Source organism: Nyctereutes procyonoides, unplaced genomic scaffold, assembly GCF_905146905.1.
Source record: "Nyctereutes procyonoides isolate TBG_1078 unplaced genomic scaffold, NYPRO_anot_genome, whole genome shotgun sequence".
Lineage (NCBI taxonomy): Eukaryota > Metazoa > Chordata > Mammalia > Carnivora > Canidae > Nyctereutes > Nyctereutes procyonoides.
Genome location: NW_026575159.1, coordinates 33260094 through 33287465, shown reverse-complemented (window position 1 = coordinate 33287465; position 27372 = coordinate 33260094). Strand labels below are relative to the sequence as shown.

The following is a 27372-nucleotide window of genomic DNA, read 5'->3' as shown; positions in this document are numbered from 1 at the left end:
CTGCGGGGCCGAGGCGGCTCCCTGCACCCCTGCTGGAGGCCGCCCTCTCCTCCGGGCCGCAAGCCCGACGGGGCATCCCCGGGGTGGGCGGGGCGCCGGGCGGTGCAGGGCCTGTAGGAAGTAGGGGAAGGGGGCCAGGGACAGCAGAGGCAGTGACCAGTCATTCTAACCGGTGAGGACATAAAAAACCACCACAAATGTAAGTTCCAAACACACTGCACGTTTCTACCTTAACGACCCCTTCTGACTCCAAAACCCACAGGGTGCTGCCCCTGGGTGCTGGGGCAGGCAGGACCATGAAAAGCCCCAGTGCATGGAGACCCAGTTCTCCTTGAAGCAGGTTCCTGTTCCAACCTCAACCCCGGAGCACGCAGCTCTCCTGGGACGGGCCTAGAGAACACTCTCTCTTGGCTGGCTTGCAGTTGGGATCCTACAAACATTCCAGAGAGGATCAGAACCCCAGAGGGCAGCCAAGTGCACCACAATCAAACCTGGCCCGCAGGCCTGGAATCCAGCCCTGAAGCCCACAGTCAGTCAGGGGAATGGGTACAGCGGTGCAGGAAGCTTAGGAAAGCTCAAAGTGCCCAGGAGCAAGGAAACCTGAGCCCAGCGCCTCTGGGTCAGGCCAGGATCCCAGTGAAGGCTCTGTCTGCCTAAGGCAGGGAAGGATCTCCAGTAGCCCTGAACACCAGGACAGCCTGGATATCATAGGCTGAAGTAGTCTGCAGCCAGGCGCCCATAAATGTCTGTGGTCCAGAGCACATGAGCACGGCCTGAGGCTAGTAGCAGCTGGTGCAACTCAGCCTCCACACGAGCAAATTTCTCCTCATTGATGGAAGCCTCCAGCAGAACAGAAGCAGGCGGTGGCCAGGGCAGGCCCTCATAACAGTCCACGGGGAAGGGGTGCACTACCGTGCGTAGCTCAGCCTGCACCACTGAATCTCGTAGGAGCTCCTTGAGGCCCGCCATGGACAGCGGGTTGCCATAGAGGCCGAGGTAGCGGAGGCTGGTGCAGCGCGTCAGCACAGGGAGTGTGGCCAGCAGCTGGGTATCCGCGAGCTGGCACTCAGTTAGCTCGAGGTGCAACAGTGTGGCTGCTGCCGCCTGCAGTAGACCCTGGAAGGGCTCTAGTTGGCTGCCAGACAGGTCATTGCCACTGAGGTCCAACTTCTTGAGACGGACAGCGTGGGGGCTCTGGGCCAGAAAGCGCAGATCCTCAGGCAGCAGGGCACAGAAGGCCAGCTCCAGGCTCTCCAGGGGGCTCTGCAGGGTACTACAGGGGAAATGTGCGGTCACAAACAGGCAGGGCCAGGGGAGGATCTCAGGGGGAGGAGGAGCAGGGTAGCAGTGGGGCTTGCTCACCTGAGCAGCTGGTCCAACCGACCCGAGAGGAGAGAGGAGCCCATGCTGAGCTCCCGCAAACAAGTGAAGCGGCCCATCTGGGCCAGGAAGTAACGGAAGTTGTCCTCACCATCCACAGAGGGCTGCCTGGAGTCCCCGTGCACATAGTGCAGCCGTAGGCTGGCCAGGTGCTGGAAGCGGGCCACATGTGGGATGATAACAGACAGGCCACGTAGACCCAAGTTGTTAAAGCGCAGGTCCACGCGGCGCAAGCAGCCCGCATCCAGCAGCTGCAGCAAAGCCACAGTGTTGCGCATGGGCAGGTCCTCGGCCCGCAGATCCCGGCAGCAGAGCCGCAGGGGACTGCCTACGCTGCTGCGGAGTGCCTCCCGCAAGAACGCGTAAGAGGCCCGGTTCACCCGTAGGTCTACACGAACCTCCACAGGAATGGGGGCCAGCCCAGGCTCCGTAGTCCCGCCTTGCTGCTGTGCTATACAGGTGCGGGCCACTGCCGCCGTGCAGTCCCACATGCTCATGGTGCCAGGGTCCTGCTCCACGCCGTCGTCCAGAAGGCCTGTCATGTCCAGCACCCGCAGGGCATGCTTCCTGGGAGCACGGGTAGGCTGAAGCAGGAGACAGGAGCCCACACCCACTCCCAGCCACCCTGAGACAGAAACAACAGGCCTGTTTCCGCCCTGAGCTCCTGCACTGGCCTGGAACCTCATGGGGGACCCTCTCCACCCCCCAGGCCTGAGGGCCCCCCAGGTGAACCCATACCTGCAGAGAGGCTGTGTGCCAGCCTCAGTCTCCGGGGTGTGGAGCCGGGCTGTCAGCCCCAGGATCACAGCCTGCATGCTCTCTGTGCTGGGGCGCTCCTGCAGCAAGGCCCGACTGCAGTGGGCACATTCCTGCAATAGCTGCTGGAAGCTGAGCAGCGGGAAGGGCCATGTGTGCACCAGCTCGCGAAGCACAACAGTCTTCTTGTCCATGAAGGCCACCTTGAACAGCAGGGGGAAGAGCTCTCGAGGCAGCAGGGGCAGGGCCTGGCAAGCCGCTGGCTGGCACTGGAGCACCTGCCGCGTGCTCAGGAACACAAGCGTGTGCATGGCGCTGGGCCAGGCAGGAAGCCACCTGCAGGGAAGGGCCCTTCAGCAGGGAGGACAGACCCCAGGCCACCACCTGGCCACAGCCTCCTCCATCACTGGTGGTGAGAAAGCCCAGCATGGGACCGGGCACGGAGCTGGCACTCAGTGGAGGACCACTGCACCGAAGAGCAAGTGTTAAGTGCCTAGCAACGGTCTCAGTAGAAACAGGAACGAAGCCACCCCCCAGTTCCCTCCCTCCCTCCAGCCACACGGGGCCTCCTCAGGGAAACAGAGCCCTCAAACAGCACACAAACAGCCCAGCATCACATACGACCAGCTTGCCTGGATGTGCTTTTGATGGCTACTGCTCTGCAGGGCCTCCCCGCGCACAACCTGTACGTGAGGCCTCCCAAATCACAAAGCTGCTTATCAGAGACCGTCTCTTCCTCAAAGGTAGAATAGAGCTCGGACCTTCCCACACCCCCAAGCGCTGGAGGAGGTAGGACACTCCTAAGGGGCTGGAAACTGCATCACAAGTTGTGTACCGCCCCCCGCCCCCCCAGCTCCTGCAGGTGGTCCTCAGGAACCCAGGCAGCCACTGCACCAGAGACAGCAGCAGAGGCAGAGAGGCCCGAGGGCGGGAACACGGCGTCCACACAGGCCTGATCCTCGGGCCCTACCTGCGGCCGGCAGTACTGCCAAGCACGGGGATCCCCGCAGGTTCACAGGAAGCAAACCCCAGCCACCAAGATCCTGGCCACCGTCTGAACACCCCCTTTCCCCTCGACGACCACGTGATTCAGGAGGCCCCAGGCAGGGAAAGGCTCAGAGGAGGGGAGGCAGCAGCAGAGCAGGGGCCGCGGGAAGCGCCCACGGTGACGGGCACTTGGCCATCAGCTGCGCTCCTGACTCCAGCGGACTTACTGTGGGCCAAACACCGCATCCTCCTCATCCTCAAACTGCTTCCCAGCCACACCCCTGCAAGCACGTCAGAGCACTAAGACCTAAGCCTTGCCACGCCAAGGTCACGGCCCGCGCGATGCGCTCGGGGCAGGGGAGCTCCGGCCGCACAGGCCCCGCCGCACAGGCCCCGCTCCCCGGCCTCGGGCACGACGGAGGTCCTCCGGGCGCGGGGTCCGGAGAAGCCCCGGCCGCCGCCCCGGCCCTGCTCGGCCTGCAGGCAAATCTCGCGAGGACGACTTATACCTCGCCGCGACAGGACAGCCCCACCGAGCACCTGTCACGAGAGGAAGCGAGAGCAACCAGTGTGGTCGCCGTGGGAGGAGCCCCCGCGGGGCCGCCCCCGCCCCAATCCCCGCGGCCTCCGCTCCAAGCCGCGGGGTCCCTCCACGCGACGCCCTCCGCCTCCCGGATGTGCCGCTGCCCCACGGAGCCGGAGCGCCCGCCCCGCGGCTGCAGGCCCTCCCTACGCCGGCTCCCGCCCCCGCCTCCCGGGCGGCGCCGCCCCCAGCGCCCGCGCCGTCCCCGGCCCGCGGCCCGCGCTCACCGGCCCCGCCGCCGCCGCCACCGCCGCCGCCGCCGGCCCCGCCTCGCCGTCCGCCGCGCCCCGCCCCCGCGCTCCGCGATGACGTAGCCGCCCCCCATTGGCCGCGCCCCCGGGCGCCGCGGATTGGCTGTCCCGCCGCCGCGGCCGAGCCGCCCCGCCTCCCGCCCTGCCCGGCGCCCCCATTGGCCGGCGGCCGCGGCGGCGGGAGGTTCGCGGGCCCGGGCTGGGGTGCGGCGCCATGGAGCGGCTGCGGGACGTGCGCGGGCGGCTGCAGGCCTGGGAGCGCGCGTTCCGGCGGCAGCGCGGGCGGCGGCCGGGCCAGGTGCGGGCGGGCCAGGGGCGGCCGGGCCGGGCCAGGGGCGGGCGGCTGCGAGCTGACGGGCTTCCTCCGCAGGAGGACGTGCGGGCGGCGCCGGAGGAGACACGCGGTGAGCGCGCGGGGCGGCGGGCGGGGGGGCGGCGGAGCCCGGCGGCCCCGCTGACCCCTGGCCGCACCCGCAGCGCTCTACCGGGAGTACCACGCGCTGAGGAGGGCCCTGAGCCGGGCCGGCGGCGCGGGACCCTGCAGCCCCAAGCAGCCGCGGCCGACGGCGGAGGAGGTACCGAGGCCTGGGGGCGCCGGCCCGCCAGCCTCTCCGGGGCACGACCTGGGGCCGGGGGGGGGGGGCTCAGACGCCCGCCGTGTCTCCCCGCAGATGCAGGAGCCCAGCTGCTGGGGGCCGCACCTGAGTCGGGCAGCGACGCGGAGTCCTCACGCCGCTGGCTCTGCGCCAGGCTCTGCGGGGGCCGCGACCGACTACGGGGCGAGGCTTAAAGCCAACCTGAGAGCCACGCGCCAGGTGAGGGTCCAGGGCGGCCACCCCACAGCCTTTCTCCCCAACCTGCCCGCACACGTGCCCTTCCAGCGGGGAGCGGGGCGACCCGAGACCCTCGGAGCCGACCTCGGGCTCCTCCCCCGCCCCTGTCCCAGGGCGGCTGATGTGGCGGGTTTCGGAGGCCGCAGCAGCCCGCACCCGAGCCTCCTTCCTGGTCTGTGCTTCCCCCTTCAGGCTGGGCCAGCCCTGGGCGGCATACCCCGGCCTCCACGGAGACTCTCGTCCAAGATGCCCTCCCCCGGGCCACCAGGTGCAGGGGCTGCCCCCGTCTCTGCAGAAGTAGTCAGGGAGGAGCCACTCCAGCCTCCTGGGCCCCAGCCCAGGCCAGGCCGCCTTCGGCAGCTGCAGGCATCCCTGAGCCTACGTTTGAGCTCCCTAGACCCAGGCTGGCTAGAGCGCTGTAACGGTGCGGCCTCAGATTGCCTGGGGGCTTCCGCGGCCCGCCAGCCCAGCCTGGGTGTAGAGGAGTCACGGCCTCTGACTTCGGGGGTCCCGTCGGTCCTTGGAGCCAGCCCTGGCCCCGAGGGTCGAGCCCTGCAGAGAGCTGCAGTCGGTGCAGGGAGCCCCAAAGCTGGCAACAGTCAAGGTAAGAAGCGGAGACGGACTAAGGAACCAGGAGGGGTTCCTGCACAGGCGCAGCAGGACGGCGCCCAAGCGGGACCCCCGCCTGAGGAAGCCGGGGCTGCGGAACCTGCAGAAGACTGTCCAGGAGAACCCCTGAGGGTACAGCCCGCCAGTGGTCCCACAGCCACCAGGTACCACAGCTTCAGCCTCCCAGTGGGGTCACTGTGAACCGAGGCAGGGGCAGGCTTTGGGTACGACCCGCTCGTACATCCTTTCTAGCTTAGTCATGCGGGACCAAGGTAATTATGTTCGGCTCAACCTGAAGCAGAAACGCTACGTGCGAGGCCCAGCACAACGCGGCAGGCTCCTCCGCAAGCAGGTGAGGTAGTGGCAGGTGCTCCCTTCATCCCTGCCGCCTTTCGCCTTGTGATGTTCCTCTGTGGTCCTCAGATGTGGAAGCAGAAGTGGCAGAAGAAGGGGGAGCATTTTGGAGGCGGCCAAGCCCGAGCCACAGCCGACGATTCTTGCTTCCGATGTGGGCAGCTCGGCCACTGGTCATCCCAGTGCCCCCAGCCAGGTGAAGTCTCCGCTCCGGGTGAGGGGTCACGCTAACCCTGTTTAGAGAAGAGTTGTACTCTGTGTGTGGGGCGGTGGCAATTGTAGTTCAAGTTAAGCTCTTTGTATCTGACACAGAGGCTACTTGGGGCCCCCAGACGAGCAGTGAGAAGGAAGAGGAGGTACAGCCCCAGCTCACCCCGGAGGAGGGCCCCCGGAGGAAGGGCAGCACCAGCTGCCGGCTCCCTGGTGAATGAGGGGGCGGAGGGCAGGCTGCGGCCCACTGGGCTCATCTGAGCCTGGAACTCCCATACCACCTTCCCCTGTCTGTTCCCAGTGAGTGAAGAAGACACGGAGCCCGCTGGGCCTGAGCGGTTGGTGACCATGGAGCAGCCAGTGCTGCAGGTCCCCTGCCCACCCCCCACTGTGCCTCCACTCTACCCACCAGGGCTCTCGGGGCAGGTGGCAGGTGAGCAAGAGCCTGGCCGCCCAGAGCCTTCGCTGGGGCGTGGGGACCACTTGGAGCCGTGTTGGCCAATACCTGTGTCCACAGAGACCCCAGCTGAGGTGTTCCAGGCCCTAGAGCAGCTGGGGCACCAAGCCTTCCGCCCCAGGCAGGAACAGGTGGTCATGCGCATCCTCTCTGGTGAGCTCAGCTGCCCGGGGGGACGAGGCAAGGTCAGGGCCTGGCCACAGAGCAGCAGTACTGACCCCTGGTCCCTCCAGGCATGTCCACGCTGCTGGTGCTGCCCACTGGTGCTGGCAAGTCCCTGTGCTACCAGCTTCCCGCGCTGCTCTATGCCCGGCGGAGCCCCTGCCTCACGCTGGTCATCTCTCCCCTCCTGTCGCTCATGGACGACCAGGTGCACAGACCTTGCCCGTGTGTCTTCTGACCCTTTGGGGCTGCTGCTTGTTGCCCGACCGGAGCTACACAGAGCTGCATCAAGGCCTGGCAGTGGCCCGAGGGCAGCTGGGACATGGCTGCTCAGGCAGGATTCCCTCGGGGAGAACAACCCTGGGGAGGGGGCGGCCCGTCTGCTCCCGGGGCTCCTGAACCAAGGCTCCCTAGTGGCCCTGAGTCTGTAGTCATGGGGTCTGTGACCTGAGCTTTCCGTTCCTGGGGCGCCCGAGGCCGAGGGCAGTAGCTGTCAGGCTGAGCAGCTGAGGGGCCTGTGAGGAAGGGCCATCCGGTTGTCACCCTGTACCCGCAGGTGTCCAGCCTGCCCCCGTGCCTGAAGGGGGTCTGCATCCACTCGGGCCTGAGCCAGAAGCAGCGCGAGTCGGCCCTGCAGAAGGTGAGGGGCCTCACACGGCAGGACAGGCAGGGGGGCAGCTGGCCCTCGGGTGACGCGCCTGACCTTGCGTCTTCAGGTTCATGCGGCCCAGGTGCAGCTGCTGGTGCTGTCGCCCGAGACGCTGGTGGGGGCTGGGGTGGGGACGCCTGGCCACCTCCCCCAGCTGCCTCCGGTCGCCTTCGCCTGTATCGATGAGGCCCACTGCATTTCCCAGTGGTCCCACAACTTCCGGCCCTGCTACTTGCGTGTCTGCAAGGTAAGCTTCAGAGGTGCGAGCGGGCAGGCCAGGGAGAGGGGTCAGGTCCCTTCACAGGCACTGCTCCCACACAGGTGCTGCGGGAACACATGGGTGTGCACTGTTTCCTGGGTCTCACAGCCACGGCTACACGCAGCACCGCGAGAGATGTGGCCCGGCATCTAGGCGTGGCCGAGGAGCTGGTCCTCAGGGGGCCAGCCACCGTCCCCAGCAACCTGCACCTCTCTGTGTCCAGGGACAGGGACCCAGACCAGGTAGATGAGCACCCTGGGCCAGGCAGGGGCACTGCCTTGTGACGGCCCCTTCCTGACCACTGTCCCCCACCAGGCTTTGGTGACACTGCTGCAGAGTGATCGCTTCCGCGCTCTGAGCTCAGTCATCATCTACTGCCACAGACGCGGGGACACAGAGCGAGTCGCTGCGCTGCTCCGCACCTGCCTGCGTGAGGCCTGGGACCTCGGGCCTGGAGGTGAGGTCAGCAGGACTGTGCCCCGCGCCCGCCCCCCCCCCCCCGCCCATCCCAGCCAACCGCCTGTGTCTTCCCCCGCAGGCCAGCCCGAGGCTGTCGCCGAGGCCTACCATGCTGGCATGTGTCCGCGGGAGCGGCGACGGGTGCAACAGGCCTTCATGGAGGGGCGTCTGCGGGTGGTGGTGGCCACCGTGGCCTTCGGGATGGGGCTGGACCGGCCAGACGTGCGGGCTGTGTTGCACCTGGGGCTGCCTGCCAGCTTTGAGAGCTACGTGCAGGCTGTGGGCCGGGCCGGACGTGACGGCCAGCCTGCACACTGCCACCTCTTCCTGCAGCCCCAGGTTCTCACCTGCCCCACTCGAGCTCCTCCCAGCCCAGCCCACCCCACTCCACCCCACCCCACAGCCACGGGTCCACGGCCCCACCCCACAGCCACGGGTCCACGGCCGTTCTCTTGCAGAGCCAGGACCTGCAGGAGCTGCGCAGACACGTGCACGCTGATGCCATGGACTTTCTCACGATGAAGAAGCTGGTCCAGCGCGCATTCCCGCCCTGCACCTGCACCCACGCCCCACGGCCTCCGGAGCAGGAGGGAGCCAGGAGTCAAGAGCAGCCTGTGGCCCCATCCCTGATGGAGGCCGAGCAACCCAACAGCAAAGGCACAGCCCGGTGCCCAGGCCACACGCGGGCACTGCCCATGCGGGCGCTGGTGGAAGCCCTGGACATGCCTGAGGAGGGTGAGGACCTGGGGGTAGGGATGGGCACGCCCCCTCATGCCCATGTCCCCAAAGCCCCTGAGCCCTGCTCTGCCTGCAGCCATTGAGACCCTGCTGTGCTACCTGGAGTTACACCCGCAGCGCTGGCTGCAGCTGCTGGCACCCACCTATGCCCACTGCCGCCTGCGCTGCCCTGGGGGCCCCACCCAGCTCCAGGCCCTGGCCCGCAGGTGAGCACGTGTCCCATCCCCGGCTGGGGCCCAGGACACAGGACTGGGACTGCTAATCACATGTCCCTCCCCCTGGCCCAGGTGCCCCCCCCTGGCTGTGTGTTTGGCCCAGCAGCCAGCGAACACCACAGGTGGGGGAAGCGCTTCTGTAGAGTTTGACGTCTTTAACCTGGCTGACTCGCTGGGCTGGAAGCTGGGCCGCGTGCGGCAGGCTCTCCGTCAGCTGCAGTGGGACCTGGAGCCCAGGACAGGTGCGCCCTGCCCCCAGCCCAGCCCGCAGCCCTGCCCAGCCCCCAGGCCTGCTTGCCACCTGCTTGCCCGTGTCTGATGAGCTCTCTGGCAGGTGCACGTGGGGGCACGGGGGTGCAGGTGGAGTTCGGGGAGCTCGCCTTCTGTGTGCACAGTCCTGGGGACCTGACTGCCCACGAGAGGGACCAGATCTGTGACTTCCTGTACGGACACATACAGGCCCGAGAGCAGGAGGCCCTGGCCCGCCTGCGCCGCATCTTCCAGGCCTTTCTCAGGTAGGGGAGGGGTGGGTGGGGGCTGGGGCAGGCGTAGTGAGCCGCTGTAACGGAACCCTGCCCCCACAGCGTGGCCTTCCCCAGCTGCGGGCCCTGCTTGGAGCAGCCTGATGAGGAGCGCAGCACCAGGCTCAAGGCTTTGCTCAGCGGCTACTTCGAGGAGGAGGAGGAGGGTCCAGGGGGCTCGGAAGATGAGCAGGCCCTGGAGCCCGGACAGGAGAAGGTGGGTGCTAGTCTCTCTTGGGGGGGATTATGGATAGAATACAAGCCCGCAGCAGGGTTGGGAGGCCACAGGCACGCATGGGTGTGCACACATTCACACGCTCCACCGCCATCGCCCACAGATCCAGGACTGGGAGGACCAGGTTCGCCAGGACATCCGCCACCTGCTGTCCTCGTGGCCAGACCAGCAGTTCTCAGGCAGGGCCGTGGCCCGTATCTTCCACGGCATCGGTGAGGGCCCGGGAGGCTGGGCTCGGACCGGGCAGGGGCTAGGTGTGGGGCTAGGAGCCAGGCCTGGCCCAGAGTCCTCAGGGCCGCGTCCCCCTTCCCACCATAGGAAGCCCCCGCTACCCGGCGCAGGTGTACGGGCGGGACCGGCGCTTCTGGAGGAGATTCCTGCACCTCAGCTTCCATGCCCTGATGCGCATAGCCACAGAGGAGATCCTGCGGTGCGGCCCCTGAACACCCTGCTGGGGCGGGCCCTGCTCCCTTGTGTCACGACAGGCACGCGCCAGGGGCTGCGTGGCCAGCGTGCAGGGAGCCCGGTGTGGACTTTGTCAGGGGAAAAGGGCACAGATGTCCACGACAATGGCTGACAACCCTGGGCAAGGCCCACCACCAGAAGTGTGGTGGGGCAAGGATGCCCCAAAATGCAGAATAAAAAATGCTCAAGCCACTCTCAGGAGCCCTCTTTTCTGACCAGGCGGCCCCTATGGTGTCGGGACAGCCCTGGCTATCACGCAGTCCAGGCAGCTAGGGGCACGCTCAGCTTTATTAGGCAGGCTGGCCACCCAGCTCAGGCCAGGGTGCTGGGTGCCAGGCTCAGATACAGAATGGGCAAGCCTGAGAGGCCGAGGAAGAGGGAGAAGCAGAGATGCAGCCCCAGGCTGTCAGCCAGGGCTCCGGCCAGTGTGCCCAGAAACAGCTTTCCCAGCAGCTCCAGAGTGGCCAGGAGGCTGTAGTGTGTGGCCTGCAGGGGTGGGGGGGATGAGGTGTGCCATCAGGTGAGGGTTTGCCTGGGTCCAGCCCCGCAGCCCCCTGGATGCCCCAGCCACTCCCTCCCTCACCTGCAGGGCACTGGGTGTCAGCTGGCTGCAGCGCATCATCAGGGTGAACGTGGTGGTGGTAACCAGGCCCCCCAGCAAGTGCTGCAGACACAGGCTCAGCAGGGCTGCCCCTGGGAGGGCCACCGTCAGTGGGGCCCAGGGCGCCACACTCCTCCCCTCCCACGGCCAGCCCCTCACCTCTCAGGGCTGCGCTGGGGCCCAGCCTGAGTCCTGGGCCATCCAGGTGGAAGAGCAGGGCGGTCTGGCAGGCCAGGCCGCCAAGACGGAACCGGAGCACTGACCTCAGCAGGGGCAGAGGTTGCCTGAGGGGGACGCGGGCAGGTCAGGGAGCATGGGGCAGGGCGGGGGCAGGGGGCCGGGGCGGGCTCACCGGGGCGGGCTCACCAGTGCCGGGATAGCAGGGCCCCGCCCAGGGACGAGCCCACAATGGAGCACAGCACTGCGCCCACACCGTTCCACAGCCCCAGCTCTGGGGTGGAGATGCCTTGGTCCAGCAGGAAGAGCGGGAACAAGCTGCTGGCGCCCTGCTCACCTGTGGGGAGAACGAGCAAGGCTCCCCACCTCCCTCCACCTGGGGCCTCGCTGCCAGGAGACAGCTGGGACGGGGCATCAGCCAAGCTTAGGGTCAGCACGAAGCAGCGCCAGAGACCCGAGGGGTGGTCGCAGCTCCCGGAAGCCGTGCAGCTACAGCTGCAGAAGGACAAGGGGCAAGGCCCGGCTGTGAGCGCCCAGGAGGTGACCACCAAGTGGGCGCCAGGGCTCCCGGGGACCCAGCCAGAGCTCCCCCAGGCTCCCATCCCTGCCGTGCCTGAGCCAAGGCCTCACTTACCCAGTTTGTAAGTGAGCACAAAGCCTGCCGTCCACAGGGTACCAGGCATGGCCAGCAAGTCCTGCAGAAGGTGCAGGGTGCGCAGGGGTGCTTCTGAGGGCTGGGGCTGGTGCACGGGCAGTTGCCGCAGGGCCGGCGCGGCCCAGACCAGGGCAGCGGCCAGCCAATAGGTAGCAGCCAGGAGCACGAAGAGCAGGGCCCAGGAGAGCGCGGGAACGAGGGCCAGCAGGCCCCCTCCTGCCAGCACAGCCCCTAGCTTGTAGGCGACCACCTGCACGGTGTTCCCGGGCCCCAGCTCGGCGGGCTCCAGGAGCTGCACGGCCAGCGTGTCCAGGGCCACGTCCTGCACAGCCGCCCCGAGGTTCAGCAGCAGCAGCAGCCCTGCCACGGTGGCGGGCAGCCCCACGGAGCCCGCGGCGGGAGGCAGGGCGGCCAGCAGCGCGCACACCAGGCCCAGGGCGGCCGTGCTGAGCGTCAGCCAGGTCCTCAGGGAGCCCCGCGTGTCCACCAGGGGGGCCCACGCGAGCTTCAACAGCCAGGGCAGGTACAGCACCTTGGCCAGCGCCACGCGGGTCAGCGACAGGCCCCGCGCCCGCAGCAGCACGGGCAGCAGGCCAGACTGCAGCCCGTAGGGCAGGCCTTGCACCAGGTAGAGGCCGGCCAGCGGCAGCAGCTTCCCGCGCATGGCCCACTCGGTCCGGCCGGGGCGGGACGAGGCCGCGGGAGCCGCCGCCGCCGCCGACAGCACAGGGCGCGGGGCCGGGCGAGCGCAGCGCGCAGGCGCAGAACTCGGCGGCCACAGAGCGGCGGGCGGGCCAGAGCGTCGCCTGCCCTCGGGCGCCCCCCGCTGGCCGCGTCCCGGGCCTCGGGGGTCGGTCCTCCTAGAGTTGCAGCTCCGCGGCTCCGGGCCCCGCGGGGGCAGGGAGTGGCCCGTGGCCGAGACCCACGTCCGAAGCCCTCGGGCCGCTCTCCCCACCCGTGGCGCCCCGAGCGGCGGCGGGTGAAGCCACCTGTCATCCTACAAGGCTCCCTAACAGGTGGACTGCGGCGGCCACAAGCAGGTGGACCGCGCACGGGAGGTGCTCCTGCGTCCCGCGGCAGGGACAGGGCGGCTCGGCCCCCCAGCCTGGGCCTCCCACGGCCCCTCCGGCCGCACCCCACGCGCCCCTCTCCCGGCCCGCGCCCCTGGGTGCCCCAGGGTGGGAGCCACCGCCCGCCTCCAGCGCAAGGGCTGCGTCTCCACTACGGGGTCACACGCTTCAAGCCCAACGCAAAGAAAGCAAGACCCATTTGCTCCCTGTCGCTCCCTCCCAGCTCTTGGCACGGCCGCTCCCCCAGCAGCCTCAGGTGGCAGCCGCGTGCCAGCTGCCCATTTAGGAGGAACACTGAGGCTGCCAGCACCCCCCGCCCGGGGGGCCTCACTGTTGTCTCCCACTGCCTGCCCCCAGCCCAGTCCGTCCTCTAGTGCCCGGTGCTGCAGGCCAGTCCAGGAGGGGAGCCAGGCAGGGGGGACACCCCTTGGTATTCCTCAGGCTCCTTCTGATGTGGCCACCTCTGGACTCAGCCCCTGCTTCTCCATCCAGCCCCGCCCCCAGCCGAGTGCCCTCCACACCTCTCACACCTCTGTGAGGCCTGCAGGTGCCGGCCTCCAGTCCAGAGACCACAGTGGAGACCAGCCTGGGGGAGGCGCTGCGTTGGCAGGAAGGTCGCCTCCTCTGGGAGCCCCCTGCGACCACTCCTGCCGGAGGCCAACCAATACCCTGCACAGAACCCCAGCCCAGAGAGGAAGGTGGCCCGCACAGGCAGGTGTGCACACAGCCTCTGAGTGGTCAGGCTGCCTCGTAGCTTTATTAGGGGCGCGCAGGAAGGCTGGGGCCCAGCCCCACAGGCAGCAGGAGCAAGTCCAGGGGGCTGCAGAGACCCCCAGGGCCCCGGCCATCCTAAGTCCAGAGTCGGCCCTGCCGGCCAAGCCTGGCCCGGAAGGGGGGGGGTGCCTCAGGAGTACTCTCGGGTGAACTTGGCGTGGAACTGGCTCAGCTTCTCCAGCAGAGGCCGCAGCTTCTCCATGGGGGGCAAAATGGTCATCCTAAAGGGGGAGCTCGGTAAGCGGACGTGCTGGGGCTGCCGGGCTGGGCCGAGTGGGGCCAGGCCTCACCGGAAGTGGTAGGTGCCTTCCCTCTGCCCGAAGCCGCTGCCGGGCACCACGCAGATGCCGGTCTCCTCCAGGAGGCGCATGCAGAAGAACATGTCCGGGGCCAGGCTCAGCTCCTGGGGCGGGCGGCACGCGGGGAGGTCAGTGCGGCGCCCCAGCCTGTGCCCTCCGCCGCGGCCCCCGCCCGCAGGGGACCCCGACCTGAGCGCGCTGCACGGCGCGGGGGGCAGCTGCACACGAGGGAAGGAGTACATGGCGCCCTGCACCGGGTTGCATCGGATGCCCGGGGACTCGTTGAACACCTGCTCAGTGAGCTTCGCCTTCGCGGCCAGCTCCGCCAGCACCGCCTGCCTCTCCTGCGGCCACGGGGGAGGGGGGGCGGGGGGGCGGGGAGCAGATCTGATCTAGGAGACCCAGACCCGCAGGGCCGGTGGAGCCTGCCCCGCCCCGCCGCCGTACCCTGTCTCCAGCCCCCACCCCCACCCTCGTCCTGCCCCCACCCGCTCACAGCCTGGAACTGCGCGAAGGAGGGGTCGCTTGGTGCGGGCGGGCTGACCACGGTGCTGAGCAGGACCTGGCCGGGCACGGGCGGGCACAGCCGCACACTCATCAGCTTCTGCATCTGCCGCTGCACCGCGGGGTCCATGTTCACCACCTCCACGTAGCCGCCGCGGAAGCCGCACCTGCGAGGCGAGGCAGCTGTGCAGGCGGCTGGGGGAGGAGCCCGGGCCGCCCAGTCTGCGGGCCTGCACGCACTCTCCCATGTAGCCCTTGGACACCGAGTGGAAGGAGGCGAGCTCCTGTTGCGTCGCGTACGGCGGCCCCATCTCCGTGAGCACCTTCTTGAACGAGTGGAACTGCGAGCCCTCGGCGTACACGTTGTCCTGGTACACCTGCGGGGCGGCCGGCGTCAGGGGCGGGGGCAGCCGCCGCCCTCGGGCCCCAGCCCAGGCGGGCCCCTGCCAGCACCTCATCGGCCATCAGGAAGAGGCGCTCCTCAAAGGCAAAGCGAATCACGGCCTCGATGCACTCGCGGGCTTGCACCTGCCCTGGGGTGCGGGGGGAGGCAGCACGGCGGGGTCAGACTCAGGCTCCGAGCTCCGGAGCTCCCAGGGGTGAAGGGTGGGGCGGGGGGGCGGGAGGGCTGGGGCGATGGGCGGCGCACCGGTGGGGTTGCCAGGGTTGATAACGCACAGTGCGCGGGGGCGGCAGTGAGCCCGCGCCTGGTACAGGGCGCGCCGCAGCTCGGCCACGTCTAGTGCCCAGGTGCGCTCCTCATCCAGGTAGTAGTCCACCTGCACAGCGTTGAGCTCGGCCAGGGCAGCCGAGTACAGCGGGTACTGCGGGATGGGGATGAGAACCCCCGTGCGGGTGGGGCCCTCTCCGACCACCAGCAGCTTCAGCACCGTCTGTAGGGGAGGGAGGCAGGCGCCGTTGGTGGGGCCCATAGGGGCTGCACCTGTTCCTGCCCTGCCTGGAACCGCGGTGCCAGGAGGAGCAGGGTCCGCCCAGCGGTGTCCTCCTGACCTGGCCCTGGCCTACCACGATGGCGTCGCTGGCCCCGGTGGACAGGTAGATGTTGTTGGGGTCCGAGGGAATGCCTCCGTCCCGCCGCTTGATGTACTCAGCCACATCCTCGCGGATCAGCTGGATGCCGGAGCTGACACTGTAGGCCCCTGGGCCCAGGGGCGGGGGGCAGAGCGGGAAGAAGAGCACCGAGAGGTCCCTTAGCAGTGCTCCCGGACCTCTCCGCCGCCTCTTCCAGCAGGCGGGCCCACCCCTCCCCTGGGACAGCCTCCCAGCCGCTCGTCCTGGCCCTGGCCCTGGCACTTACCCAGGCTGTGTCCCCCACATGCCTGCAAGATGCGCTCCGCCTTCTTCTTGGCATCCTCTGGGAAGTCCGGGCTGTTCAGGAGATCCGGATGGACGCAGAGGGCCAGGACCTGGAAGGGGCGGATCCTGAGGCCAGAGCGCCTGGGCTGACGGGGGAGGGCTCCCGGGCAAGGCTGAGCCTCACCTGACGCAGGAAGGTGATGGGCTTCTGCCCCATGGCCTGTGCATCCCCGATGTTGGCGCGGACGACCTCAGTGAAGGGCTTCTTCACTCCCTGGGAGGGAGGGGCCCACGCGGTGAGGAGGGGCCTGATCCCTCTGGCGGGTCCTTGTCCTGTGTGACTGTGGGGACGGGCTGCCCGGGTGCAGCCTGGAGGAAAGTGGTGGGGCCCAGGGCCATACCTGGCGCAGCTCCTGCTCCAGCTCGAGGGCACGCAGCACAATGGGACCGCGCACGGCATACTCCACCCTCCGCACACATGGGTTCATGGTGTCCAGCGTCAGCACCTTCTCCTTCAGCCCGTTCATTGCAACCTGGTCACCTGCCCTCAAGGCCATGATCCTACTCAGACCAGGCAGGAAGGTCAGGTGACGGCAGGATCCAGAAGTGGGACTAAGGGGTGCTGAGTCCAGACTCAGTGGGCCAGGGCTGGGAACAGGGAGCAGGGGAAGGGCGCTCAGGGTAGAGGGCACCCTCCTCGCAGCAGGCTGCTGGCCCCACTGAAAGGGACAGGAAGGGCTGAAGAAGCAGCCGGGCTGCTGGGCCCCGCCCCACCGTCCGGGCACAGTTCTGCCCCAGGGAGCCATAGGGAGCACAGGAGGAGGCAGGCGGGGCTTGGGGTGACGCCCAGCACCCGCCCAGTGTCCCCATGACAGGGGAGCAGGAGACCTTCATAGGGGGAGGGATGGACAGAAGGTTCAAGAAACTCTGAGGGCCTGGGCGTTGGGGGGAGGTGCGCTGAGTGCCTGAAGGGGTTGGCAGGGCTGGGCAGAGCCAAAGCCCCAGGGAACTGGAGCTGGGCCCCTGGAGATTTACCCCAGCAGGGCTCTGCCAAGGCCGAGCCCTCTCAGGCCCCCCATCTTAGCGTGGGCCAGCGGCCCGTCTCCCAGGTAACTGGGCCAGGCCTCTATAGAATCCTGGCCTTATGGGGGAGGGGAACCCCTCCTGCGCTGGCAACCACAGACCGCAGGCCACAGGAGCCCTGCTTGGACGTTGGTCCCAGTCAGCAAGTGGTGGGGGCCAGAGCCTCTGGGTTGGGGTGCCGGGGGCCAGGGTAGGGCAGCTCCGGGCCTTCGGAGGGCCCTGGGACACCTCGGCTCAGAGCGGCCACTGTCGTGCCCTTTCACCATGCACCAGCCCGGGGCTGCCCTTGGGGCCACATCGCAGGGTGACCTAAGCTCCCCTCCCTGTTGCTCCTGATTGGCAGGGACAGTGGGAAGCAAGCTGTGATAGGCCCCCGGGGCCCCACCTCCCCAGGCCCCGAAGGGCGCTGATAGGCCATGCCCAGGGGTGGCTGCCCCAGCGGCTGACAGCTGACTCAACGGAAGGTCAAGGAGCCATCCCTCCACCCTCCGCGAGGGGCTGTGGCAGCTGGTCAGGCCTTGGGGCGGCCTGGCCTCCCCCGCTCACTGGCTGGAAAGGAAAGAGCAGGAGCCCTGGGCGGCCAGGCTGGTCTCACTCTGCGCCTCTGCCCACCTCGGGCACCGCCCCCCCCCCGCCCTCCCAGTGCACAGGCCTGCCCTCTGGCCCCCAGGCAGAGCACAGGTTAACATGATCCCAGCCCCAGGCAGCACCAGACCCTCCCACCCCCTGGCAGTAAGGCTCACGTGGCAGCTGCGCTACCCCACACACTAAATTTAACCTGCAGCCTCTCCCTGGCCCTCCCAGCCCTGCTGGGGACACCCCTGCAACCAGTGCTGCTCAGGGAAGGGGGGCCCGGCTGCCACCGGGCTGACTGGGTCAGTGCCCACCAGAAGGAGGTGACCTGAGCCCGTGTCACTGGGCACTGGTGGTCATGCGGAGCTGCCCCCAGGGACAGAGGAGCTGGTGGTGCCATCTGCCCTCCCACTCGAGGCCCCTAAGGGACCCCTGTCACCCTGACACGCTGTGAATCTGGCCGGCCAACTACTGGCCCCCTTGTCAGCCCAGGCGGAGGCTGGCAGCCAGGTCCCGGGATCGGGGCCCCATGCCAGGATCGGGGGACTCATCCCCCAGGGAGGCTTCGGACTCCAGCCTCGCGCCAATGTTCCGGCGTACAGCTCCAGAGGCCTGTGGAAACCCCTCTCCCTGTTCTAAGCCAGGCCCCCCCGGCCCCTGTGGCACGGATGCCCCCCGCCCCACCCCCCAAGGAATGTCCTTGCAGAGCTCCCTGCTGCTCTCAGGAAGGTGAAGAGTTACAGGGGAGCCTCCGGGAGGCCGGGAAGGCAAGGAGGCCGGGCTTCTCGCCCAGTGGCCATGGGCCTCACTCCCACGCAGGGCCAGGCAGCCACAAGCAAGCAGCTACAGGCCTCCCAACAGGGGCAGGCACACCCAGAAGCAGCAACACCGCGGCTCCCCACCCTCGGGACGGTGGCCCGGCCGACGCACACAACAAGGCAGGTGGCGGAACAGCCCTTTATCAGGAGTCACAGGATGAAACTAGGTCTCCGCAGCAGGTCCCCCCGCACGACTTCCGCCAGGGGCCGTCCCCCATCAGCAGCACTGGGGTCCGGAGCAGGGCGTCGTCAGTCACCCGAGGGCAGTCTCACATGAGCAGACAGCAGGGCCTCTTCTCCATGGGGGCCTCCTCCGAGGGCGCCGTGAGCCTCAGCAGGGGCGGGTCTCCGGCGGCCCTGGGGCTGCATGGCTGGGGGCTCTCGGGGTCCACGGGCAGCCCCAGCTCGGGGCCCTCGGGCAGGGGTCGCTGCAGCTTAGCAGCGGCTCGCTGGCGTTTCAGCTCCGCCAGGGTGTGGTGGGCCTTGGCGTGGGCCAGGGCATCGGGGGTGGTGCTCTCCAGGGGGCTCAGCTGGTAGGACACGCTCCGGTCCAGCCGCTTGGAGTACAGGTGCCGCCCTGGGGAACCTCCCACGCGGCCGTTGTGCAGCCTGGCCAACTCTGGGTCCTCCTCCTGCCGGGAAGCAGGGGCCTCAGAGGCCGTCGGGAAGGCGTCTCCGGCCTCCCCGGGCCTTGGGCACCAGGCGGCGTGGCAGCCGAGGAGCAGACATAGGGGTGCAGGCAGCAGCTGCCCTAGGGCACTAGCCCAGTGGGGGCACTGGCTCACTGGTCCCACCGACTCCTAGGGCGGGTGCGGCGGGAGGCCCGAGGCACCGACGTCAGGCCACAAGCCCGCACCGCTCAGAGGGCAGCGCCCAGACCCACCACCTGCGTCGGGCTCACCTCACTGGGCACAGGCCGCAGCTCTGCATCCGTTCGGCCATCCTCGTCCTCCTCGGGGGGCTCTGGGCTAGTGGGCGGTGGCTGTTGCCACACGATGGCCTCCTGGGCGTGCTCCTTGCGGTACAGGCTGGTACGCTGGGTCAGGCTCACCCTCCTCACCACCTTCCTGGGGAGGGCAGGGGGAGGGTGGGGGAGGGTGCCACTCGCCCCATGGATCTACCGGGGGCCCTGCTGGCACCTCAGCAACATCAGTGGGGGCAAAGCCTGGGCAGGCGGGGAGGGAGATGGGAGGACGGGCGGGGTGTCTACAGCCGGGGGACGACCATGGGCGCTCACCCCCGGCTGCCCGCGCTCGAGGTGCGGCGGCGCAGCAGAGAGCGCTGGCGGCCCTGGGCGCGCAGGAGCGCGTCGTGCTTGTGCTTCAGCTCCAGCAGCTTGGTGCGCACCTCCTCGTCCCCGCACACGTCTGAGGAGAAGCGGGCAGAGGTTACAGGTGCCCTCCCGCCCGCCCTGTTGGCTGGCAGAGGCAGCCCCAGCTCACCGAGAGGCGTCTCATCCATCAGAGACTTCCCGTTCAGGTCGGCCCCATGTGCTACGAGCAGCTCCACCAGGTGCACCTGAGGGCCGGCGACCCGGGCTGCTGAAGGCCGTGGAGCCAGGAGCCGGGAGCCACCAGCCAGGCCTGGCTGCCCCCAGGCCCATGCTCACCTGGCCCCAGTAGGCTGCAGCATGCAGCGGCTCCCAGCCGTCCTGGTCCTTGGCGCTCGGGCTGGCCTGGTGTTCCAGCAGCAGGGCAGCCGCCTCGCTGAACCCATTGGCAGCTGCGACGTGTAGCTACAGGCAGACGCCTCAGCCCTGAGTCCCCGCCGTGCCCTCCAGCAGCAGCCCCCGCCCACAGGTCACGTGGCCCCACCCTCACCAGCGTGGCCCCATGGTCCTGGGGGACGTTGATGTCGGCTCCCGCCTGCAGCAGGCCACGGATGTCGTCCAGCATATGCAGCTCTGGCAAGGCCCGGGCCCCCTCGATGCTGTCCTGGGTGATGCCTGAAAGGCAGCGGGCTCAGAGCTGGCACCCCGGCACCACTGGTGGGCAAGTGGGCTCGCACTCACCACGGTTGGCCATGGCTGTCTCCAGGAAGTCCAGCGTCCCCTCATCCTCACATAGGTCATAAGGCATGTTCCCATCAGTGTTGACGGCCAAGAGGTCAGCACCGCTGCAGGAAGAACAGGCAGGGGCCTTGACCACAGCAACCTTCTCCGCCACGGAGGCCCCAGGTCCACCCTCTGCATCAGCCCTCTGCCTGGGGCTCCCTCTGGGACAGTGTGGGTCACATGTGGAGGTGGCCCAAGCCCTTGCGCCCACCTGGCTGGCCCTGAGCTCTGGATCCTGTCCTCAAGCCAGCCAGGCCAAGCCCCAGTGCCCACCCCTGCCTGAGCTCCACGTTCCTGACACCCATGTGCCTCGGTCAGCCCAGGCCTGCCAGCTGGGAGGCAGAGCCACACTCAAGAGCCCCAGGGAGCAAAAGGTAGGAGGAAGAGGGCCTGGATGCCAGGAGAGAGCTGCAGGGCACAAGGCTCAAGCAGAAGCACGGCCCCGGAGAAGACGGGGAGCTGAAGGGAGCTCAGAACACAAAGGTGGGCGCTCACTGTGGACAGGAACCGTCTGGGTACACCCGCCCCCCCCCACGCCGAGACATCTACATGCGACAGGAGGAGACTGCCTCCCGCCCACACTCCCACCCTCAGCACCTGGACCCCTCCAGGGGAGCCTGAGCCCCGACCATCTGTTCCATCGCAGGGGTCAGAGCTGAGGGGCCATGGCAGTGGGGGGAATTCCCGGCCCCCCTGGTGAGGCCGACCACCCTTCCCGTTCACTGAGGCGCATGTGCCCCATCCCGCCCTCCTTGTCAAAGACCCCTGTGTCCAGGTGTCCCTCCATCTGTGTCACTGCCACCCTGTCACTGTCCAGAATGGCAGGTCTCTGTGCAGACCCCAGGGAGACCCGAGCTAGAGGCCAAAGCCCTCAAGGAGTTCCCAAACTGCTAGGGTGCCTGGCAGAAGAACGCACCCAGGCGCATGGCCACACTTCCCTGAGCACATGCCTGTTCCCCTGATGTCACGGCGTCTGCAGCCTTGGCCCAGGCCCTGACCTCCACACCAAGATGAAGGCAGGGGAAGCAAAGGTGAGTGGGAACACAGGAGGCCAAGGGCCCAGCATGCCTCCTGCAGGAGACCCCTGGGCTGTGCCGGGATGAACCACTGCTTGCAAGGAAGGCCCGGCCCCTCCTGGCCCGGCCGCATCCCTCCCTCCTACAGGTGCCCACGGTGGCCACACCGACGGGGCCCTACCGGGCAATGAGCAGCTCCACCAGGTGCAGGTGGCCGCAGGTGGCCGCAGCGTGCAGGGGCGTCCAGCTCTCACTGTCACGGGCATTGACCTCGGCCCCGGCGTCCAGGAGCTGCTGCACCATCTCTCGGAAGTCATCGATGCAGCTCTACAAACCACAGGGCCTGAGCGCCAGAGTCCGGGGCCAGTGCGCGCCCCCCCCCCCCAATCCCCCGCATGGCTGACCTGGTGCAGGGCCGTCAGGCCATCCTCATTGGCCAGGTCAGGGCTGACCCCACTGTCGAGGAGCTGGCGGACTGTGAGGGGGGGAGCGGGGTGTGGTGAGGGTGCAGAGGCAGAGGTCCGGCCACAGACCAGCCCTGCTCGGTCAGGGTGCCCGGGACTGCGGCTGGAGGCGGGGGACGGCGAGGAGGACTTAGGTCAGGCGGCCAGAGGGACCCCGAGCACAGGCTGAGGGCTCAAGGGCCGGGGCACTGGGTTTCCGTCTGCCCCGAGTGTGCGTCCGCCGCGTGCCCTGCCTCCAGCCCCTGGAGGACCCCCCAGCCCTCAGGCTCCCGTGTGGGGCAGTCCCCACTGGGCTCGTCAATTCCACTTCGGCCAGGGCTCCGGCGCCCCCCTCAACACCACCCTCGCAGGGTCCCATGCGCCTCCAGACTTTCCATCCCACACACGCCCCGCCCGGAGTAGCCTCCTGCCCTGCCGCAGCCTGCAGCGTGGGCCCAGGGCATCCAGTCCGGCCCCTCCAGGGTCTGACTCTTCACAGAGCTAGCCCCTGTCCTCATTCTTCAGGGGGCCCAGGCTGCCGCCAAGGTCACCCTGGACCTCCTTGGTGGCCTGGCCCTCCCTCCCAGGTGCTCCACAGGCAGGAGGAGGACTCGCCCTCCTTCCCACAGTTCCCCGGGCCATGGCCTGGGCACACCCACCACGCCCTCCTGTTTCCCTTGCCTTGAGGCACTGCCCGTCCCTCCTTGCCCTCTGCACCCCACCCTCTGCCCTGCAGAAAGCCAGGAAGAGCCCTCCAGAGTCTCTCCGCGAGAGCAGTGAGCATGCAGGGGGCAGGGGAGGAATGAGGAGGCTGCCAAAAGCTCAGGCCTGTCATCTAGCCAGGGAGGTCCTGATGGGGAGGAAGAAGTCAGACAGGGCCTGAGGCAGGTGTTGTGTGGGCTGGCCTGTGGGGGACCCCTGCCTCCGCGCTCTAACCTGCTGAGGTGGGCGTTACCATCCTCCTTTACAGAGGTGGAGACTGAGGACCCAAGCAGGTGGTGGCCAGGACTCTCCTGATCATCGCCCAGTGCCCTGGCAAGAGGTGGCGGAGACTATGGGGCACTCCCAGCCCACCTGAGCCGAGCCCCCGGCACTACTCCAGACTCCTGGGGGCTTCCCCAATGCCCCTGCCCACCGACCTCACCCCCGCAGCAGCACCCTGCGCATGCGGCCCCATGAGGGGCCGGCCTCCGGTGGGCAGCCTACCACGTAGAGCATGCAGTAGAGGGCGGCGGGCCTGCCCTGGGCCTCCACACAACGGCACTGTGCCCTCACGGCTCTCAGGGGCTGGGCCAGGGACAGGGCCTGCCCTGGGGCTCGGCCACGCTCACCTTCCTCCAGGTCATTTCGGGCAGCAGCCTCCAGAAGGGTGACGCTGGGAGGGAAGAGGACCCGCTTCTGCGGCCTGCCACCGGGGGCCTCCTTCCACGGCCGCTCCCGGTGCCCCTTCTTGCCCTGGGCCTCCTTCTCAGCCTGGGCCCACATCTTCACCTGCTGGGCACGTCGCTTCTGGGCATGCTTCAGCCGCTCCTGCGTGCTCATCCTGCCCACCATGGGCATCTCTGCCAACAGCTCCAGGTGCTCGGCCATGGCGGGGGCTACCTGCCAGGGGGGCTGCTTGGGGTACCAGATGGGGGAGCACAGGGGCCAGACTGGGCCTGTGCACTGGGGCAGCTGATTGGACCAGCACCCTTGGGGGCATCCCCTTCCTAAGGCTCGGTGGTGCCCTCTGCCCCTGGCAAGGCTAGGTCACGAGGCTCCAGGCAATCCTGAAGGACACGGACCCCAGGCAGGAAGGGTAGCCTGCCTCTCAAGAGCCCTGGCACCTCAGCTGCTCAACGGGTAGGGCCTCACCTCCCTCCTGGGGTCAGGGTGCGCCTGTGGGAAGCACCCCAGGACCTGGACAGCCTCAGTCCAGGGTCTGAAGCTAATTACCCAGATAACAAAGTTGCAGTGTCCTGGTACTTCAGTGAGGGCGAAGGGAGGGCAGGGCAATGGGCAGAGGCCCCTGGGAGCCCTTGGGAGTTCCGGAAGCCCCTTCACCTTCCAGGCTCAGGATCCTGGGTGGGGCCGGGGAACAGCCATGCCCTGGCCTTCCCTCCCCTCTCCCACCAGGGTCAGTACATCAGTGCTAACAGGAAGGTGCAGCCAGAGAGGCCAGGGCAGGGTGTGCCTGCAGAGTCCCGGGGTCTCAGCCCCCAGTGCCCCGGTGTGAGCCGGTCTAAGCAGCCAGAGTACCAGGGGTGGCAACCACGTCTCCCGGAGGGCCTGCTTTCGAAGAGCGGTTGGTCAGGCTGCAGACAGCAGGCGGCTTGCACTAGCCTGCAGGGGAGGAAGAGGAAGCACATCACAGCTGGCTCCGGCGGGGAGGCCAGCAGGTGCGAGCTCGCCCTGCCCCAGGAGGCCCGGCTGCAGCGCACAGCCACACTGCGGGACAACGTTCCCGGCCGGGGCCTGCTGTGCCCAGTGCTGGCTCGCACGTGTGCCCAGGAAGGGCCGGGTGGCGCGGCGCAGGAGTCGGCAGGGCCGCAGGCACAGGTGGCAGCGAGCCTTCCCCGGTGCTGGCCTCGGGGGGCTGTCTGTGGCCTCTCCCTGCCGCCAGCTCTGGCCCAGGTCCCTACGGCGTCCCTGACCGTCTGCCCCCAGGCCGGTGGGCACAGGGTCACCCTGGCCTTGGGCCCTCCCGGGGCTGCCCTGAGGGCTCTGCACCCTACAGCAGAGCCTGAGCCCCTCTGCAAGACTCCCCTTCCCTCCCAGCCCCCCAGGAGGAAAGGCCCCACACGCGCACTACAGGGCGTGACGTTCCCAGGAAGCCGACCCGAACAACCCACTCCAAGGGATCATAATCAAGGAGCAAGGCACACACTCAGTCTTGAGCCATGTGGGGGGGACCCACAGGAGAAGTCCCCCCCACAAGGAAGGAGCCCCCCCATAGGCCAGGGCTCCCCGGAGAGTGGGCTCACCGGGTCGTAGGGACTGTTTCACTTCCTGAAGACGGGCACCAGGACCAAAGCCACCTCCTGGCTGTGTTTAGCCAGATTTAGGGGGCATCATCCAGCCCGTGACTTTACAGATTAAGGGGTTCTGATACCACGTCCTACGGAGAACCACCGAAAAGAGCACGCAGGTTTTGAACTGAATACACGTCTTTTGGTTTACTCATCCTGAAGGCCATCCATGAACCTTCGTCACGAGGCAGGACCGAGAGCTTCAGCATCCCCCCCCCCAACCCAGCCACAGTGGGAAGAACCAGGAGGTCCCCTGGTTTGGGTTGTGGCAGCTTCCAGGGGTCCTCAGCCCCTGACTCTGGTGGGCCCAGCCCTGATACCCTGGGTCTGCTCTGGGCCACTTTAGCAGCACCCCTTGCTGGAAGATGCCCGAGGGTAGTCTCCCCGTCACTTTGGGCAGGTCCTTGGGCTGCTGACTGTCTTCTCTGAGCCCAAGGTGACCCTAAGGAAAAAACACTACAGTGGGCACCCCATCTCAGGACAGTCTCTATCGGGGGGTGACACAGCGCCCAATGCCTGGCCCCTCCAGGCTCAGCCCAAGACTTCTGGGCCCCAGCCCCCGGGACCTGCCTGACGGCCATCTAGACCCCCTCAGCCACCTCCTCCGAGCCAGTCCAGGAACAGCCCACAGGAAGTGAAAGAGCCGACCCTCAAGGGGGCCACCAAGACCAAGATGGCTTAGGGGAGTCCCACAGAATGGCCAGCACACCAACCCAGGCTGCAGGGGGGATGGCGAGGGAGGCAAGCAGGGCCTCTCCCACCTTGTCCACAAATGCCCCCTAAGTCTCACTGGAATGTCAAACAGAGAGAATCTAGGCGATGGCATCCAGGTCTCAGCTCCGTGCCCAGGTAAGCGGCACAAGAGCGTGGGACCGAGATGGGAGGAGCCACCTGCAAGGACAGTGGCCACTGCCCCCCCAAGCCTCTCAGCGCACACCACACACTGCTGGGAGCGCGCCGGGACCCCTGGCTTCTGGGACAGCAGGCCCAGGTCCCGGACCCCAGCCCAGCACTAACAGGTCCATGCTGGCCAGGGTGCTCGGCGGCCCCAAACATCCACCATCACCACCTCCCCAGCACATCCCGGTAATGATCCCCGTCTGCTCCACAGGGACACTGCCCACGCCTCCATCCGAAGTCCTCTGTTAGACAGAACATGAGAGACTCCTAACTCTGGGGAACGAACTAGGGGTGGTGGAAGGGGAGGAGGCCGGGGGGTGGGGGTGACTGGGTCACAGGCACTGGGGTGGGCACTTGATGGGATGAGCACTGGGTGTTATGCTATATGTTGGCAAATTGAACACCAATAAAAAATAAATTTATATTAAAAAAATAAAAAATAAAAATAATAAAATAATAAAAATAAAAAATTCAACAAAACAAAACAACAACAACAAAAAAAAACCAAAGTCCTCTGTTAGCTGGTCCACCTCATGCCCACGTCAGCACCATGTGAAGGTGAGCGACGGTGTAACGAGAATCCAGGCCTGTGAGGGGCAGTGAGTGTCACTTTACTCACCCATGGCCTTGTGCAGAGGGAACAGACGGAGGCTGGAGGCTGGGGGAGCTCGGGCTGCCCACCACATGTGAAGCTCTGCTTGGCTTCCTGGGGGGGGATTCCTGTGACTTGCGATCAAAGGGCCGGTTTTATTTGTGGCGTTATGTACAAGAGCAAAAAATGGGAGAACCCTAGACACCTCTTGCTCTGGGAGAGTAAAGTACATGTTCCCATTGTACAGAGTAACAAGGAAGGTGCCGGGAAACCCTGGCGCGGGGCCGACGCAGTCCCGGTTTGTCCGTCAGTGCAGACACAGCGTGATGTCCTCATTCCGGGCCAAGCCAGGCCCCAGCCCTCGTGCTCGCCCTCCCCGCAGACTGGCTCACCTTGGAAGACTCCCATCCCACCACGGCCCACTCCCTCACGGGCACAGGCCACAGGCGCCTCCAGCAGCTTCCCGAGCCGGCGGAGGCTGGACGCCGGACACCAGACACAGCACTATTTGTCCCGGCCTGTCCCTTCCACTAGAGGCCAAGCGTGTTGAGGGCACACACCCCGTCCGTCTCCTCAACCACGTGCCAGCACCTGCAAAAGGAGCCTTTGGTCAGAGTGCGTAAAGGGCTGGGGGGGCCCCGGCCTAGCGCGGTGACGCTAAGGAGTGGACAAGCGCAGGCCCGAGGTGCCCTACGACCCACACCACGCAGTCAGGACCTGATGCCCAGAGACCCTACCATGGCCGCACCAGGCTGTGAAGGGCGGCTGGGCCACTGGGCGCCTGCTCTCCTCCGCCCCGCAGCGGGCCAGGGCCGGGACTGGGCTGGCAGAGCAGCAAGGGTGCGCGTCGCTGCGTAGGGAGGTCGGCCGTGCTCAGGCCGGGGCCGTGGGCAGGAGGCCGTGGTCACAGGGCGCCCGGACAGCTGCAGTGTGGGGAGCTGGTGGCAAGGCAGGTGGCGCCTGGCGCTGCACACAGGCCAAGGGACGAACAGACCTGGGCCGCGGCCACAGGCACCCAGCACCAGGACACCTTCCAGGGCACCCAGCAGCAATGGTATGGGCTGCCGGCAGGCCGAGGCTCTAGCAACCTCTATGACAAAAACACTGGAAATGACCTACCTGTTAGCAAAGGGCCTAATCAAGCAAGACCCCGAGGGGTTCGTGACCTTCCGTACACCACCACGGAACGGTCACTAAGAAACAGTGTCTGTTCAGGGCGCCCAAGGGCCTCAGTCGGTTCAGCAGCTGACTCTTGATTTCAGCTCAGGTCATGATCTCAGGGTTGTGGGATCGAGCCCCACATCGGGACCCCTGCTCAGTGTGGAGTCTGCTTCTCCCTCTCCCTCTGCCCTTCGCCTTGCTCATC

The 27372-nt window shown here is 67.5% G+C and overlaps 5 protein-coding genes across 11 annotated transcripts; 1 reads left to right on the top strand and 4 right to left on the bottom strand.

Moving 5' to 3' along the window:
* Window positions 1-200: 200 nt before the first annotated feature.
* On the bottom strand, window positions 201-3957 carry LRRC14 (leucine rich repeat containing 14). Of its 5 annotated transcripts, none has more exons than XM_055313888.1 (4): window positions 3934-3957; window positions 2119-2472; window positions 1363-1947; window positions 201-1273 (listed from the first exon to the last, which is right to left on the bottom strand). In XM_055313888.1, the coding sequence occupies exons 2-4, from the start codon at window positions 2445-2447 to the stop codon at window positions 706-708; spliced, it is 1482 nt and encodes a 493-aa protein (XP_055169863.1). In that variant the 5' UTR covers window positions 2448-2472; window positions 3934-3957; the 3' UTR covers window positions 201-705. The 5 variants fall into 5 exon arrangements, with proteins under 5 accessions (XP_055169863.1, XP_055169860.1, XP_055169861.1 ...); XM_055313885.1 differs by having other exon boundaries at window positions 2119-3663; window positions 3934-3950; XM_055313886.1 differs by lacking the exon at window positions 3934-3957 and adding an exon at window positions 3351-3848.
* A 185-nt stretch (window positions 3958-4142) lies between these two features.
* Window positions 4143-10315, top strand: RECQL4 (RecQ like helicase 4). 3 transcript variants are annotated; one of them, XM_055313877.1, is made up of 23 exons: window positions 4143-4255; window positions 4328-4361; window positions 4435-4532; window positions 4629-4772; window positions 4983-5563; window positions 5652-5751; window positions 5823-5949; window positions 6066-6176; window positions 6265-6396; window positions 6481-6573; window positions 6654-6790; window positions 7139-7222; window positions 7299-7478; window positions 7553-7732; window positions 7806-7947; window positions 8029-8288; window positions 8408-8684; window positions 8764-8893; window positions 8975-9144; window positions 9237-9417; window positions 9487-9640; window positions 9762-9870; window positions 9977-10315. In XM_055313877.1, the coding sequence occupies exons 1-23, from the start codon at window positions 4172-4174 to the stop codon at window positions 10099-10101; spliced, it is 3633 nt and encodes a 1210-aa protein (XP_055169852.1). In that variant the 5' UTR covers window positions 4143-4171; the 3' UTR covers window positions 10102-10315. The 3 variants fall into 3 exon arrangements, with proteins under 3 accessions (XP_055169852.1, XP_055169854.1, XP_055169853.1); XM_055313879.1 differs by lacking the exon at window positions 6066-6176; XM_055313878.1 differs by lacking the exons at window positions 9762-9870; window positions 9977-10315 and having other exon boundaries at window positions 9362-9417; window positions 9487-9634.
* Window positions 10316-10393: 78 nt separating this feature from the next.
* MFSD3 (major facilitator superfamily domain containing 3) lies at window positions 10394-12593 on the bottom strand. Its single transcript, XM_055313882.1, has 5 exons — window positions 11536-12593; window positions 11091-11238; window positions 10884-11008; window positions 10707-10816; window positions 10394-10609 (listed from the first exon to the last, which is right to left on the bottom strand). Exons 1-5 carry the CDS (start codon window positions 12218-12220, stop codon window positions 10436-10438), a joined length of 1242 nt encoding a protein of 413 aa, XP_055169857.1. The 5' UTR covers window positions 12221-12593; the 3' UTR covers window positions 10394-10435.
* Window positions 12594-13344: 751 nt separating this feature from the next.
* Window positions 13345-17180, bottom strand: GPT (glutamic--pyruvic transaminase). The gene is given in 12 exon segments (XM_055313880.1): window positions 13345-13621; window positions 13691-13803; window positions 13889-13908; window positions 13911-14043; window positions 14196-14370; window positions 14444-14580; window positions 14657-14736; window positions 14853-15096; window positions 15230-15363; window positions 15522-15630; window positions 15705-15794; window positions 15922-17180. Coding segments are annotated over 12 exon segments (1731 nt in total). The 5' UTR covers window positions 16327-17180; the 3' UTR covers window positions 13345-13530.
* Window positions 17181-18114: 934 nt separating this feature from the next.
* Window positions 18115-23282, bottom strand: PPP1R16A (protein phosphatase 1 regulatory subunit 16A). The gene is made up of 10 exons (XM_055313881.1): window positions 22838-23282; window positions 21468-21538; window positions 21245-21390; window positions 20006-20109; window positions 19815-19939; window positions 19604-19729; window positions 19437-19512; window positions 19232-19361; window positions 18896-19061; window positions 18115-18626 (listed from the first exon to the last, which is right to left on the bottom strand). The coding sequence occupies exons 1-10, from the start codon at window positions 23094-23096 to the stop codon at window positions 18264-18266; spliced, it is 1566 nt and encodes a 521-aa protein (XP_055169856.1). The 5' UTR covers window positions 23097-23282; the 3' UTR covers window positions 18115-18263.
* Between the last annotated feature and the right edge of the window lie 4090 nt (window positions 23283-27372).

Coding starts and splice junctions, on each gene's coding strand:
- LRRC14 (XM_055313888.1), bottom strand. CDS start 2,447: ATGCACACGCTTGTGTTCCTGAGCACGCGGCAGGTGCTCCAGTGCCAG. Junction 1,948..2,118: donor GGCACACAGCCTCTCTGCAG/GTATGGGTTCAC, acceptor CCGTGCTCCCAG/GAAGCATGCCCTGCGGGTGC. Junction 1,274..1,362: donor CGGTTGGACCAGCTGCTCAG/GTGAGCAAGCCC, acceptor TTTCCCCTGTAG/TACCCTGCAGAGCCCCCTGG.
- MFSD3 (XM_055313882.1), bottom strand. CDS start 12,220: ATGCGCGGGAAGCTGCTGCCGCTGGCCGGCCTCTACCTGGTGCAAGGC. Junction 10,817..10,883: donor CCCCAGCGCAGCCCTGAGAG/GTGAGGGGCTGG, acceptor TGGCCCTCCCAG/GGGCAGCCCTGCTGAGCCTG. Junction 10,610..10,706: donor TGACACCCAGTGCCCTGCAG/GTGAGGGAGGGA, acceptor CCACCCCTGCAG/GCCACACACTACAGCCTCCT.
- RECQL4 (XM_055313877.1), top strand. CDS start 4,172: ATGGAGCGGCTGCGGGACGTGCGCGGGCGGCTGCAGGCCTGGGAGCGC. Junction 5,950..6,065: donor ATCCCAGTGCCCCCAGCCAG/GTGAAGTCTCCG, acceptor TATCTGACACAG/AGGCTACTTGGGGCCCCCAG. Junction 9,418..9,486: donor ATCTTCCAGGCCTTTCTCAG/GTAGGGGAGGGG, acceptor CTGCCCCCACAG/CGTGGCCTTCCCCAGCTGCG.
- PPP1R16A (XM_055313881.1), bottom strand. CDS start 23,096: ATGGCCGAGCACCTGGAGCTGTTGGCAGAGATGCCCATGGTGGGCAGG. Junction 21,539..22,837: donor CCGAAATGACCTGGAGGAAG/GTGAGCGTGGCC, acceptor CCCCCCTCACAG/TCCGCCAGCTCCTCGACAGT. Junction 20,110..21,244: donor GTGGAGCTGCTCATTGCCCG/GTAGGGCCCCGT, acceptor TTCTTCCTGCAG/CGGTGCTGACCTCTTGGCCG.